Here is a 15,947-nt window from a genome sequence, read left to right on the forward strand (position 1 = left end):
CTACGACAACGACATGAAGGAGTTTGAGAAGAACCCGCAGGACACTCTCACGGGGCCGACGGGGGAGGGGGAGACAGACATCGGACCCACTGCCCAGAAACAGATCAAGACGCTGGAGGGACAGTTGGAACAGGCCAATGCGAGGAACAAGAGTCTGGAGGAGGAGAACCAGCAGCTCAAGTCACAGGTGCAGAACTTAAATGGAGAGGTCAGTTGGTTCCAGTCCTACACGCTCGTCTTCAGGGCTCTTTAAAACCCAACTCCACCACCCCACCCCCCCCCCCCCGTACTCGCCAGATTTAAACAATCATTTTACAGTCATTAGTTTTACAGAATTGAATGTGCAGACAAATAGTTTTTTTAGCTATATAAAATCAACTGGAAAAATGACATTTGGACAAATTGAACAAAAGATCAAGACTATATAACGTCGGAAGGCTAACAATATGCAAAAGCATTTTCGATCTCAATTTGTTTTTCTCAAAACCTGATGTGTAATTGTGCTCTAAATTGTCACACCAAGAATTCTCTAGCCTTCAAGTTGGTCTTTATTCATAGAAGTAATGATTGGAAAGAGTATGAAATAAAAAAGTTGTTATCAGCTAGCTAACACAAAAAAGGTTTCACGAATCTAGTCGGACGAACTTTCATTACAATTTGAATTTTAGTTTTATAATTTTAGTTTTATAAAGTTTTATGCTAAAAATTTAAACTTATTTGGGGTTTTGTTTTAGTGGAAAACATGAAAGAAAGAACTTGTCAAAAAATATTACAATTGATTTTGACTTATTATATGCAATAAGTTATAGAGTAGTGTAGTGATTGAGGGACTGCATGAACAGAGTGTCTGTTCAGGTGTCTGTGGCGAAGCAGAGTGCAGATGCAGCAGACTCCAAGTTCAGGAAGGCCACTGAAGACCACCTGAAGGAGAGGGCATCTCTCAGGAACTCCATCGACAAGGTCCATACATTCATACATCCATGTATCATTCCAACCCGCCTTTTCCATTCATGTTTTAAATATCTATTGGAGGTAAGACCAGTCAATGCTATATCATGCACGTTGATAAAGCTTCTTTCAACTGTTTTGTAGCAACCACTCTCAGAAAGTGAGAAGGGACTGACTTGAAATGTGAACCTAACTTGAACAAAAATGATTTTCATGTAAGGAAAAATGGTGGTCATGCAGTTACAATGTATTTCGGTAGGTGCACAAAGTAACATGAATCTCTATGAGTACTTCGTGTTATTCCCACTTTCGTAACGAAATTAACGGAATATTTGTGCTCGGGGTGGGTTTTTTTTTCTTCAGACAAATTTCGACTTTTTAACTAGTCATTTTTGACGGAATTTTTTTTATATCATCCAGAAGTATTGTTGTATTGAGCTTAAATTTGAAAAGATATTTCACCTGTGATAATTTTTCGTAAAGTTATGGGGGTTTAAAGGCTGCCATTTTGGCCCATTTGGTACAAATAAGCGCGATTTTTTTTCGCGATAGTAACGCGTAAGCGGAGATTCAATCCATCTTAGAAATCGTTCCAACAAATTGATTGAAGGAAGTTTATTTGCCAAAATTGATTAAAAACTAGTGGCGAAATTTATCACTTCGTTCTTTATATTGCATATGGGGGGATGATTCTTACAAAAAATTTCAAATAAAAAAAAAACACTTTTTTGTTACATTTGATTTTTTTATGTTATTACTGCTCCATAGACCTTAAAAGGCAGTCGAAACATTTAACGAGCAGTCTTGTTCTTGTTTGGAAAACGTTGGACTAAAAATTTTCCCAAGAACGAGCTGAAAGAGAGGCTCAGATTCATGCTTCACCGTTGACATAGTGCAAAAGTATCCAAGAATCAAATGATTTTAGAGCAAGAAATACAGCGGTGCAAAATAAGCCAATATTGCAATGGGACTGGTACATGAATTGAGGGCTTGCTAGAGCCGGAACACGAACTGTTTATGATATCGCCTGGCACTTATCGACCCAAGGTGATCTCATAGCCAGGCCTCATCTAATAAGTCGACCATTTAACGATTGTTAACGGTTCTCATTCGCTAAAAGAGTTCCACCATCCGAACCCTCAATCATGAGAATAGCCTCTGAGACTTGCCGCCTGACTTATTACGTCATACAATCATATTATAACCGTTGAATGTAGATGACCATTAGACAGATGTTTTTCTTTCCAAGGCTTTACCCGGTAAACTTTCCAGTTTTCCTTCATTCAGTCAGTCCATCATAAGGGATTTCCGCTCAAAACTCCAACCGAAAACTATATCAAACAGGATTATGCATAACTTTTCATCAGAAATCAGCTATCATTTGTGTTTGTATAAGTATTGAAGTGGGTTGATCTTGCAGTTATAATCATCCCTGATCCAGCGGTAAGTCAAGATAGTGTAAGTTGCTGCACTGAGTCATAAATAATCCGATGACAAAACAGCGATGCATCACTGAAAGCCCAGTTATTGATAATCCAGCAGAAAAACTTTTTGAAATTGAGTTCAAGATTTTCTAGTAGATTCTTTATTTCCAAACTAAAGTCTATTTGAGCACGTCTGAGAGCAATTTGACTAAAATTTGCTTTTGTCTTATAAATGGCAGATATTTATGTGGAAAGCATTTTAGGAAAGTTGGAAGAATAGTCATCCAGAAATTGCCCGTGTAAAAAGTTGATAGAGTTTTAATAATGACTACGGTAGGATAAAAACACTCGTAAGGAAACAACGTTTAAAAAATGGATATCGTACAAAAGCACCAGAGCAAAAAATGGGCCAGCAAAACTAACATAGTAAGCAAAAAGCAAAACGAATAACTGTATACGATATTTTTCTGCAAGTAGATCTAGTTTATTACCAAAAAAATTGGACTAAACTAGCTAAAAAAAAAGTGTGCGATAACAGCTTTTTCTGAATTATTGAAAGCGTATGAGTCTATTGATCATCAATTTTTTCAAAAATTTATGAAATGGGTTTTAATGATACTTTGCTAGACTTGAAAAAACCTTTCTAGGCCCTCGATTTTTTGAAAAGCTGGTTAATGAATTTAGATCAATAACTGATGGTACTTTTTTGGTTTTTTTCTGTTTAAGACTAAGATTTTTTGATTTTTTCCTGCGCGAATGCTTTTCTGGAATGTTTCAAAATCACGAAAGACAAATCTTACAATAAATTAACGACATTAATAGTTAAAAAAATACTTTTGTGTTAACTTTGGTGTAATACATGATGGTATGTTAACAACAATTCTCGAAAAATAAATAGATTAATTAAGGCTTAAATTTAATTGAAGGATGAGTTCTTGGCGGGAATGAAGTGAATGCTTATCAATGCCTTCGTACTAAACCATTTACAAAACTTATGTGTGTTTCTTTGAACAGTAACCTCATTGTTAAAGCCTGCCTTCAAATGGGCCGTCAAAGCCTGCTTTCAAAAATTACATTTTGGTTGTTTAGCAGATTTTGAACTAAAAGTTGTCATTTTCCCAATAAGAGTTCTTCTAAATTACAGAAATTATACATACTGTACACAAATATTGCATTAACAAAAACCCGTTAATCTGAACAAAGGCCTGAATTTTATCAATTTTGTTTCAAAAAATTATGCTCCAATGAAACACAGTCGGATTCTCAGTCGGATTTTTGATAAAAGTGTAGAATAAAAAACATGTTTGCTCATGACAATATTCCTTTCAAACATGTATCTGAGTTTAGTGAAAACACAACCAGAAAATGAAGATGAAAAAAAACTTTCCTTTTTACTTTAGGATGAACCGAGTTCAAATTGCATATTGCAAAAAAAGTTTCTGCTCTTTTTAGGATGACTGAGTTCAAGTTACATATGGCAAATATTGAAAATAATTTTAGCTCAACTATTTTTACCGTAAATAGGTATATTTAACACCTTATAGGAGAGTTCGTATTTCTTCCGACAATTTAAAAAATGGGAAGGAACTTAAGGTGGTTTTTTTGGTGTGTTTTAGTTTTTTCCTTTTTATCTTTTTTTAGTTGGTTTCCACGCAAAATTTGCTAGAACAAATAACCATCAGGGAGAGATGAATGAGATATCATTATAAAATTCATTCAGTCACAATTGGAACAGCAATAAAAAGTTCAAACCATTTTCCCAGTCTCGAGAAAAACCGGTTTGAAATTTTTTTTATTTTTCCTCTTAATCCGAGTGAAAAAGCGAGCAAGCAGGCTTGCAAAAAATTCCATTTTGATAGTTTAAACGCTTACAATAGCTTAATTTAGGCTATGTAAATTTAGTTTCATTCAAACAAAAGTAGATAAAATTTTCATGAGAGTTTTAGCGATTTTGCGACGCAAATAAAAAAAGAGTATAAATGCATATAAAATAAGCACAGTTGGCCTAGCGGCCTAATCCAAATGTACTACATACAAACTTGCCAGTAGGCGTAGGTTGGAGTCCCCCAACTGATCATGAATCAATCTACTAAAAAAGGGGGTTACATCCTATTTTAACTGATTTTTGGTTCTAGATCGGTTCAGCCATGATTAAGGCTGACCGCCAAAAAAAAAACAATTTGTCTCAAGGACATTACTGAAAGGTTTTTCTGGCTAGCTTGCGCCAATTTGATTCGTTCGGAGCTGATTTTTGGTGAACTTATGAACTTGCTTAACAACAAATTTTGGATGAAATTATCAGTAATGCCGATGAGTTTTGTATTGCCGAGAATACGAATTTATTATTGATTTTTCGGATTCAAATTCATCCTACGGAGATTGAGCGCGCATATTTCGTCCCCCCACAAGGGACACGATAGTTTCCCCGAAACGAGTGCAAATAGAATTTGCAGTTGTTCCAATTGGCAGTCAGTCAAAAGAATTTGCAGTTGGCAGTCAGCAGTCGGCCAATAGAGTTTGCAGTTGGCAGAGTTGTTTCTCGGACAATTGCCCCGACACGGGTGCAGTTGGCAGAGTTGTTCAGTTCGCAGAGGAGCCCGCAAAAATTGTTCCCGAGTTGTACGAAAGCAGTTGGCCAAAAGAGAAGGCAGTTGGCCGGAATTGGTCTGTTGCAGATCGCTGAGTTGCAGATACTGTAGTGCAGAGTTGCAGATATTGCGTAGCAGACAGGACAGAGGCCTTCATACAGGTGTCGAGTCAAATACAACGGAGGCCTTCATACGGGTGTCGAGTCAGACACAACACAACATAGGCCTTCATACAGGTGTCGAGTGCAACTGAAACGCTTTGTGTGCGCGGACGTCAACTGCAGACGTTTTGTGTGAGCTAGAGAAGTGGTTGCTGAAAAATTTCGCTGCAACTGACCAAAATTGCTTTTTTTTCGACAATACAAAATTTTGAGACTCGGCTAGTCTTACAACTTTACCTTCGTGTTATAACTTTATATATGATGTCATACATGTTGAAATATTTCCCGCTAAATAGCACCCGGTAGTTTTTCTCAATACTCAAAATTTTTGGACAGTTCCGTTGAACTGAAAAATCTTTACAATCGGAACATAGACAAACAAATTATGCGCGCTGAATCTCCGTAGGATGAATACAAAACCAAAAAAATCAATAATTTATTCGTATTTTCGACAATACAAAATTTATCGGCAATACTGATAATTTCATCCAAAATTTGTTGTTAAACAATTCATAAGTTCACCAATAATCAGATCCAAACGAAACAAATTTGCGCAAGCTAGCCACAAAAACCGGTCAGTTATGTCCTTGAGACAAATTGCTTTTTTTTGACGGTCAGCCTTTATCAAGGCTGAACCGAATTAGAACCAAAAAAGAGTTAACATAGGATGTAACCCCTTTTCTGGTATATTATTTAATGGTCAGGTGGAGGACTCGAACCTACGCCAACTTGCAAGTCTGTACATTTGGATAAGGCCGCTAGGCTAATTGTGCTTATTTTATATGCATTCATACTCTTGTTATGTTTGCGTTGCAACATCCTCCCCCTGAAGAAGGGAGAACCGGAGCGAGGTTATCCTTCGGCCGCGTCACTTCACGGGTTGCGGTCGTAACAAGAGCGGATCGGGCGCAACCGTCCTGTCCGTAGTTTAGCTTGACGATTCGGGCGAGGGGGTAGTACCCACGCGGACTATCGGGCTCAATCACCTATACGAGATCACCTGTCTTAAGAGTGAAGTCAGAATGAGTGTGCCACTTGACACGTTTATTTAGTGAGGAAACATATTCTCGAAGCCAACGAGACCAAATAGCGTTAGCATACGACTGCGCTCGCACGTACTTTTTCTTGTGGTCTAAGTGCTCCCCAGGTGAAAGTGAAGGGAAGCTTGTGGCATGTTTTCCAATCACAAAGTGGTTTGGAGTTAACAGTTCTAGCTCTCGTGAATCAGTACTAACGGGAGTGATTGGCCTCAAATTCAAAGCCTGCTCAACTAAGCAGAGTGTTGCTCCTAACACCTCTTCGGTGACTCGCCTACTGCCTAGTATATTATGAAGCAAGCGCTACACGATTCGGACGAGGCGCTCCCAGGAGCCGCCATGAGGGGGTGCGCCTGGCGGGTTAAGTTTTCTTTGTGTGCAAAAATGGTCCGAGCCATGCTGTTCCAACTCTTAATTCCTTTTCCGCACCAACAAAGTTCGTGCCGTTATCCGACTAGATCGTGCTTGGTGTACCACGACGTTCAATGCCCATGATACAAGAACTATGTCCAGAGATGGTACGAGGCAAGTGAAAGCCCTGGTGGTGAGGCAAGTGAAAAGGAATTCGCATCTTTTTTCAGTGCTTCTGCGAACCGGAACGTAAAGCGGTCCAAAGTAACCCACACACATATGATTAAAGGGTGGTTGCTTATAGCGAGTGGTTCGAAATGTAAGTCGGACATAATTGCCTGGATGGTACTTGCTTTGCGTTTACGGCATTTTTCACATTGATTTTTGCTAGATCGAAATAGTCGACGCAACCCAAGTATTGTATGTTTCATATTTAAAACGGAGCGCATGTAATCTAAGACTTGATGAAAAAGCTTATGGTGGAGGCTGCGGGCCAACAAACGAACTAGGGTATGTCGGTCGTCGAGTAAATTTGGGTGCTTAGTATCAAACTCGGTATTCACTAAGCGAACAATCCGGCCGGGATACGTTAGTGTGACACCTCCTCGAGTGGTGTAGTTTTTTGCGGTGGGGTCCGCAGTAATCGGATCTACCCCGGTGTATTCTGGGGATTTGGTCTGAGCTTTTGGGCTGTCGGGCAGGTATTTGTACTTCCTATTACCTGCGCGATGTATTGGATCACGTGCTTCCAATATGTCACCGACGGTTCATCAAACGAGGCCATTTCTGCAAACGTCACACGCCGCATTGCCCAGTGCTCAAAGACGTAAGTGCGAACCTTGGGGAGCCTTGCTTCCGCAAACGCAAGCCTTGGGGTCACTCGAAACTTTTGTGTTGCGCATGCCCCGGCTGGATCCGGCCTTGTAAGCCACCAGAACAAGTACCATTAGTTGTCTCGCATGTCCTCGGATAGAGTCGACTTTTGGTACAACTTTCTGTGTTAGTGGAGACCAGAAACGGGGGACTGTGTTCTACAGATCCCCTGATGTTGAGAAAGCTATTTGTGGAAAAAGGGCTTTACCGAAGTTGCCATGAATGGTAACCGCCACAATGCTTTTAGCACTGTGGATCCTATGATGTAATCTTAGAAAGGGTTCATACCCGGTGATTTTAAAAAGCTCGAATTCGTAAGGTGGGTAGCTAGGCAACTTGTTACCTTCTAAAAATAGTGCATCTTGGTGAAACTAACTCTCAGTGATGGTCATTTATGACTATGAGAAGACTGAGGACTGGCGGGACCGATAAATGGAGAGTATGTGGCAATTTTACTACTATTCTTAATAGGTTTGAAAGCGGTGAGTGTTCTCAACTCAACGGGAAGGGTTTCATCTGAGCAAGATGATTTAGTTAGTTTTCGATAGTATCAAGTTCAGTGGGGTCGGTGATCTGTCAGTCCTTACCGCGAAAATGCTTATGTGAAGGCAGCATCCTCAACTTAAAGGCGACTACTCTTTTATATCTCGTAAAGGAACTAAACTTTTCCCAAATGAACCCGTATTCGTGATATTTGATGGATTTGACATCGGTGACGAGGGAAGATGATGTTTCCAATCAATTATCGACATCAAAAGAAGGGACCTTCAAACAAGTTTTATTGATCACACGTTCGTCGGGTATAAACGGCCAATCAGTAGTCTGGAGAATGCTCGGAGCAATAACCCAGCTGCTATCCTTGAGGGTTTCCAAAGGAATCCCCCACTTACCGGTATCAGCTGGATTATCGCCGCTCAGAACATGGTGCCACTCATCAACTGTGGTCATTTCGAGGATTTCGTCGACACGATTAGCGACGAATACAGGTAAATTGTCACTGGAGTTTAGGTACTGCAAAACTGTATTATTATCTGTCCACATGTAGACATGATTAATGCTGACAGCATATTATCTGTCAGTCATTTGGCGAGCAGATCAGCTTGAAGCTCTAGCTTTGGTATAGAAAGCGCTTTCATGGGCGCAACGCGAGCTTAACTAAAGATGAAGGGTATTTGAGTTTTGTGCGAACTCGAGAGTGGCGCACGCAAAAACCCAACCGCATATAAAACATCCTGCGCGCTATCACCGAACATGTGGAGCTCAACTTGATCCACAGGTTCTATGAAATAACAGCGGGGAATAGTCAATTGGTCTAAGAGAGGGATACAGGAGTGCCCACGAGAAATTTACTTCTCATGTCTTCCGGCAATTCGTCGTCCCAACTTTGATCACTGATTTTCGAAATATTCTTAAGCAAAAGACGGGCTCTAACTGTGTATGGAGCTACTACCCCAACAGGGTCCAACACAGAAGAAACGAAACTCAAGACGATTCGTTGAGTTATTGTTTTATCGAGAGGACGATTCACGCCTCTGCTAGCAACCAATGTGTCTTTCACATGGTCCCACTTAAGACCTAAGTCGTGTAATGATTGTTCGGTACTGTTGCATAATTCTTTGATGGGTGAAGACGAGGTTTCGCAATGCTCGGGGTTCATTGCTAAAGTAATTTCATCAGCACTACTGCCACATTTAGTCAAATTAAATCCTCCCAACTTGAGTAACGAAACGAAATCACGGCTAATTTTAATTGCATGGGTAACGTACTCGGACAAAATCAAGTAACCGTCCATGTAAAATTTTTTGCTTACAATTGATGCGGCCTCAGTGTATCAGGACATATTACCAGTGTCTGTTTTTCGCAACGCGAAAATGGCGCACGTTGGCGAATCCCGTGCGCCGAATATATGGCGAGTGTACTGATGAACTACCACATCGGAAAAGGTATCCTCCCGCCACAAAAAACGGAGCAAAATTTTATCGCGGGCGGGGACTCCTACCTGGAGGAACATACCCTCCATATCCGCGGAGACGGCGCTCTTGTGTTGAAGGAATCGCAAAAGTACACAAATTAAATTTTGGAGTAGGAAAGGACCCACCAATAAGGACTTATTTAAGGATGTGCCGTGAAACTTAGAAGCCCCATTAAAAACTTGGCGCACCTTACCCGACTTGTTCGGATTCACGACGGGATGGTGCGGAAAATACCACTCGCGATCGGAACGTTTACGTGGATCAGGCGGTTCGACAGTAACTACATAGCCTTTCCTAATGTCCTCTCTAATTGGGTCTGCGTATCTTTCGCGCAGTTAAGGGTCCTTACTTAATCTTCTCTCCAATGTTGTAAATTGGACGAATGACGAGTAATAATTGTTTGGTAGACTGACATTACTATCAATCCAAGGCACAATGTATACTTCGCCAAAGCAATCCAAGGCACATTGTATGAAGGCGAACGGAACACGGTGAGTTATTATCATCTCCCAAGAGGAAATCAATGGGTCTAACGGCGTGGTAGTAGTCTTGTCCTATAATTACTTCAATGTCCATATAAGTATTTTGAGTAGGCTTAATAGGTGCTAATTATGGATATTTGTTCTGCAAATCAGCAACATTGATTAATTTGGAACCAATCTGAATATTGTCTTTAAGATATGCACACAGAGTGAATACGAAATCACTATCATTCGGATCGGAGGAAACTGTAAACTTGACCCTCTGAGTCTCAACAACGGTAGTTGCATTGAAACCACTAATTGACAAGTTAACGGCTCCCCTACTAAGCCGAGACGGTTAATGAGTGACGAAGACACCCAAGAGTGTAAGAATGTGCCAATGCACTATCACAAAGAACCAACGTCAGGAGACTGGTTACATCCGAGGACACACCAAGTGTTGCAATTGGCAACAACCCTTTAGACGATTCAATGTCATGTACATCACTAACGGCGGCGTTGGTGGAAGTGTTTGTATTCTCCTTGGACTTGTTTGCTCCAGCCTTATTTGAGACATTCAAATTTTCCTTCGAAGGAACTTTTTTCTCGGCTCCATGGAGCAAGACATTATGTGTGCTATCTCACTGTGGCTTCGGGCATTTCTTAGCTCTAGAACATTGCCGGAAACTATGATTGCCATTGAGGCAAGAGAAGCAAAACATCTGTTCAGTTACGTGTTTTGCTCGCTGAGTAGCATTATTTTCCCTGAATTACCCTTTCCAAGGCAATACTACCATTACACAAAAAGCACGGCGGATACTTAGACTTATCCTTGGTATTTCACTAGTTACCTTGGTATTTGCTGTAAAAACTATGGTTGTTTTTGGCATAACTGGTTCCTCGTTTTTTGCCTAAGAGTTAAGTGCACGTAATCTCTCATACCCCTCGAACTTTTCTTTCAACCAGTTTTTAAAATCTTAGAGTGTTGGGCGCTGCCAATTATGCCTAACAGTATGCATTGACCAAGCTTCCTTGAGGTTAGGCGGAAGCTTACTAAGAGCTTGGTTTAACAGGTTAAGACTCTTTAGATCATCGTTGAATGGCAATGATTTGAAAATTGCTAAGTGGCCAGATAAAGCAGAGGAGAAATTAATGACATTTTCTGACTTGTGCATCTTAAGTGGAGGAGTAGTATTTAGCTGATCAAGATGCGCATGTCAAAAAAAGCATGCGGCTGCCAAAGTTTCCGTTGCAAGGTGGCCAGTACATCTTTGTACTTAATAAATAAACTCCGCAATTGCGGTTTCTTGCTTTGCTTGTGACGAGTGCTTTTAAGTATGTCAGTTTCGTATCATCTGTGAGAACAGTGGAGTCAACGGTGGACTTTAACTGACCAAACCATACGTGCCAGCTTAACATGTTGCCGTCAAACTGGGCTAATTTCGACTCAAGAAGATGATCTTTGCGGCTATGCATTACTATTTCCGCCAATTTACGAGCAGAGAGAGGTCGATCCGATAAAAAAACTTTGGTGCGTAGCCTTCGTTGACTGGCTGATAATCAGTATTGATATTATTGACAAAATGGGGAACAAGCTGAGGATTAACTGTTGGAGTATTAAAATACACAGTCCCACCACTAGTTACGGGACGGCTGTGTTACACGGTGGGACAACAGTTGTCACATCAGAAAAATTGTTTCGTGCATTACAACACTAAACAGGCTTGACGATTGGAGTTTTAGCTGCTAATCGCCATAAGTTTGAATCACTTGTGTAGTAGTCGTTGATATTGGGTGACACAGTATAAGGTACAAAGGGAATATTATGTTGCGTCTGAACTGGCACCGCATGGCAATGAGGTGCCGAAAGAAAGACCTGCGTTGGGTTTACTTCTATACATGAGAAGCCACCACCAGCAAATGCAGGTGACAAAGAAACAAAACCAGTACCGCGTTTTTGCCGGTAACGATTCCGGTTGCCCGTTGGCAAAACCACCATAAGTTATGTTTGAACTCATCGTCTGTAAAGGAAGAGCAGATGGCGGTGGTAATATGTGTGCATTAAAATGCATATTGCTAACTGGGAATGAAACAGATGGAGCAGAAGCTTGCAATGGCAAAAGGCTTGCACTGCCAAATTAAGGCATAACCCGATGTCCATGACTATGGATTCCAGCATCACTCAATGCTGTGTGCCCGTGATTATGACCATTACTGGTGATAATTGCATGAGCGAGGTTGGCGGAAGTCGTCGATTCTAACGAAATTGGTACATGAGTGAAGGCCAACAAAGCTACCGCACTAGCACCGTCAGGGGGTGCGTGTGAACTAACAGAGTCTACCCAAGCGTTAGTCCGATCGGTGCAACTTTTGAAATAGGTTGACTTACTCCGGTCGAGTTTCTTTTCGCTACCTTCCTACTAACCTCAGATGAATTGTCCTCAAATTCCAATGCTTTCATTTCCCTTTCTATTATTTGCTTTTTATGACTTTCAGCCAAATGCTCTAGTTCCAGCTGACTTTGTTCAAACTTAAGACAGTTCACTTGCTCTCTAAGCCCTATAGATACTTGATACTGCCTTTCCAGCTCCTCGTGGCGTCGTTTCAACAAAGCTAACTTACTTGATGACATAGTGTGAACAATCGAAGTATTACGAGCAGAACTTTACGAGCGGATTTATCAGACTTATGTGACCCATGTTTCCTACTTTCCTTAGACATATTAAAGACCTTAGACCTGTTTTCGGATACTCGTGCTTCTGAATCTCTTGTTTTGTGCAAGCGTGAGGATGTCTCTGACCTAGTTAGTGTAAAGATCCCTTGCTCCATGTAATGCTGTCTTGCTGAGCAATAATTTGTTCAGGGTTTTACGTTTTTCCCACTAACCTAAACAGTCAACAGCTTTTTTCAACGCAATTTAACATTTGTAAACAGCATTATCAATTTTTGCGGTTCGACTATTATTCTCAATATACTCAAGTAATAATGAGTGAAGTTTAAGCAGCTTTAGACGGGTTTCAATTATCTTGCGTAACTTGTTTTGGAATTTTTCGTTCATGTTTTTTACAAAGTGACAATATTTTAAGGATGCTCACTAAATTGGAAACAATTATTGAATTGACATACTGTTTTGCTAATATTGTTGTAATTAAACTTACATTAATGTATCAACTTTAGTTCGCAAGATGGGGGAACTTGACGTCTCAAAGATTCTGCCTGAAGCCTATTTTTTACAGCTTTTCGCGCTTTGAATAGTAAGCGGTTCCGATTCTTACCCGTCTTACGGATGCTAAGAATACCGCTATGACGTCTTAGAAAGAGGAGATTTTTTAACACAAGGGAAGGAGGCTGGTGAAACTCTTCGTATTTTTCAATTAGTACCTAGTCCTTAGCCTTACGCTTAGAGAAAAAGTCTTTGACGACGTTCAGAACGAGAATACCTGTTGAAACTAAATTTTCCTCTATATCCTCGGTATCTCGGTTCCTCGGTTCGTCGTCTCCTCTATATCCGCGGTGGCTACGTTTTGAGTAATTAATGGCGTCGCGCCAAACTACAAGGTCGTTGCGGTGAGACAAGTAGTGATGAAGGTAGTAGCGTATTGTTTTCTGAAATTCCCTAGCGTTGAAGTTCAAACTTAAACCGGGCTTTGTAAAGCAAGTATCTTTGAGGCGCTTCTGGGACGGAGCCGGAAAATTTCCGAAGTGCGTGATCCAAGAAATTAGCTCGCGGAAGTACTACCATACACTTAAGGAACCTATGCGACAGCTATGTTAAGCATAAGTACCAGTGAGGTTGGGAAATTAAGTAGGTTGGTTGAACTCCAACAACACACACGGAGTAAACCTTAGGATGAAAGAATTCAACTTAACCCACTTAATATCACCGTACCTGACCACCTAACTTATACGGTCACGCAACGAAGTCAATATTTGGACGGGCAAAATCGGCTACACTTGAAAAATGGCTTTCATTTTCACCAAAGGTGGGTGGGGGATCAGGCAAATTGGTTAAGTTCCAACAACACACGCGGAAAGGAACCTGAGGATGAAAAAACTCAACTTAATTTGCCTGATATTTTGCTACCAGAGCACTTAATATAAGGTTGGTGTCATCTTACAGCACAGTTTCGCAGAATTCTTGGGACGTTTTTAGAATTTTTTGACTATTTTTTATTTTGTCACAACTTTTTTCGGAAAATTTTGATCAACGGGTTCGAGTCATAAACCAATCAAAAAACTAGTCCAGTACCTCTTGTCTTCGATCCAATTTCTTAACGGTACCTTTTCAATAAAAAAAATTCTAAAAAAATTCAAAAAACTACAAAAAAAAACATTTCAAAATGTTTTTGTTCCTTTTTCTGTCATGTTTCCATAAAATTTGATTTGCAGTTTGCTTATTTTGCTATGACTGTTGAATATGCCCAAGCTCTAGTTTTACTTCAGATAAAAAACGCCATAAAACGACCCTAATTTGAAAAAAAAACTACTTTGTTGTATTTTTTAAGACCATAGTCGGAATATTCTGTACTACTTTGCAGAGTAACTGGTTATCCTTGATTGTTTTTTTTTTGCTTTTAATTGATCCACTAGTTTCAAAACCTGATATAGTTTGTCTTAATGAAGCAACCTCAGTAGTGACTCATGATTATAGGCGAGCCAGTTGAGCAAGCAGCCGTCGATGGGGAGCATCAAGCAGGTCACCACCAAGGGTAGTCTCAAGCGATCAGCACCTGGCGACTTCTCGGAAGAAGACGACAGCAAATTGACAGGAGACGGCAGTGCATTGACTGGAGATGCCAGCAAGCCAGGAGATGCCAGCGCGCTTTCAGGAGATGCCAGCAAACTAGGAGATGCCAGCGCACTGTCAGGAGATGCCAGCAAGCCAGGAGACGACAGCGCATTGACAGGAGATGCCAGCAAGCCAGGAGACGACAGCGCATTGACAGGAGATGCCAGCAAGCCAGGAGATGACAGCGCATTGACAGGAGACGACAGCGCATTGACAGGAGACGACAGCGCATTGACAGGAGACGACAGCGCATTGACAGGAGATGACAGCGCGTTGTCAGGAGATGACAGCAAACTAACCGAAGATGACGACGACAGCACCAAGGCCAAATAGACGAACTAGGGAAGAGAAGAATCTTAGAATGATGTTATTGTTGTTTTTGATATTTGTTTTAGGAGAACGAAAAAAATATATATTTCGATTGCTTTGTTTCAAAATGATTTTCAGAAAAAAATGAAAACACAAAAATTGTCGCAATTTACTGTTTTGAGTAGGAATAGCTGTCAGTAGCGGAGCAAGCAGTCGCCAAACAAGCAAATTAGGACAGTGTCTACTTCACAGAGTTCACAAAGAGGAATGGTCTACAAAGATTATTTTTTTGGGACTCAGTTAATGTAGATTTCGGGGATTGCTTCTCTAGGTTCGCTCTCACTTTCTAATTTAAAGGCACGGCAAAGTGGTCTCTTTGGTATAGAAATTCAGCGGGGCAATCGAGATTCACTACTATCCACAATCCCGAAAGGGTTAAGTTGGTGGCAACTATTCTGTACTGTATTCTGTTACTTGCCCCCTTTTTGTGCTGCTCTTGAGGCTGTCTCGCCCACTTTAACCCATCGCAAGAATTTCCACCTCTAGTAATTAAATTCAGATAAGTTTTAGTCCAAATACAGAAGGCGCTAGACGGCCCGAATATAATCTAGTAATCTAATCAAAAGGAAAGGGTCCGCGATCAATCAACACAATTGCCTGATTGCAATTCCAATTCCAACTAACTTAGCTAACAATTCTCTGTCTTCTAGAGAATCCTAATAGTAATTCCGCTGAATCGTTCAGTCTGACCTGCTAACATTAATAGTGTCTCGATGGATCACTATTCCTTTGAGGTTCTTTGACTGATCTCTTAACTTCGCGATTCCCGGTCTCTATTTCGGAGAGCTCACTAGACTGTAAATCTTTATCAATTGCTCTCTAACTATTGAGAACCCAGCTCCTCTCACTTGTAGCTATCACTATTCTCTAACTAACTGAGAACCAACTACTCTTGATAGTAGCTCCAACTGTTCTGCCTAAGAAGAGGCTATTTGTTGATCCCTATATGTTTTTCTATATGAGTTTTAGTTAT

The 15,947-nt window shown here is 40.6% G+C and overlaps 1 protein-coding gene across 1 annotated transcript; it reads left to right on the forward strand.

The window, feature by feature from the left end:
• The first annotated feature begins 834 nt into the window (after positions 1-834).
• On the forward strand, positions 835-14,938 carry LOC134851333 (autotransporter adhesin BpaC-like). Its single transcript, XM_063867370.1, has 2 exons — positions 835-960; positions 14,468-14,938. Exons 1-2 carry the CDS (start codon positions 835-837, stop codon positions 14,936-14,938), a joined length of 597 nt encoding a protein of 198 aa, XP_063723440.1.
• The last annotated feature ends 1,009 nt before the right edge of the window (positions 14,939-15,947 follow it).

This window comes from Symsagittifera roscoffensis, chromosome 7 (genome assembly GCF_963678635.1).
Source record: "Symsagittifera roscoffensis chromosome 7, txSymRosc1.1, whole genome shotgun sequence".
Classification (NCBI taxonomy): Eukaryota; Metazoa; Xenacoelomorpha; order Acoela; family Convolutidae; genus Symsagittifera; species Symsagittifera roscoffensis.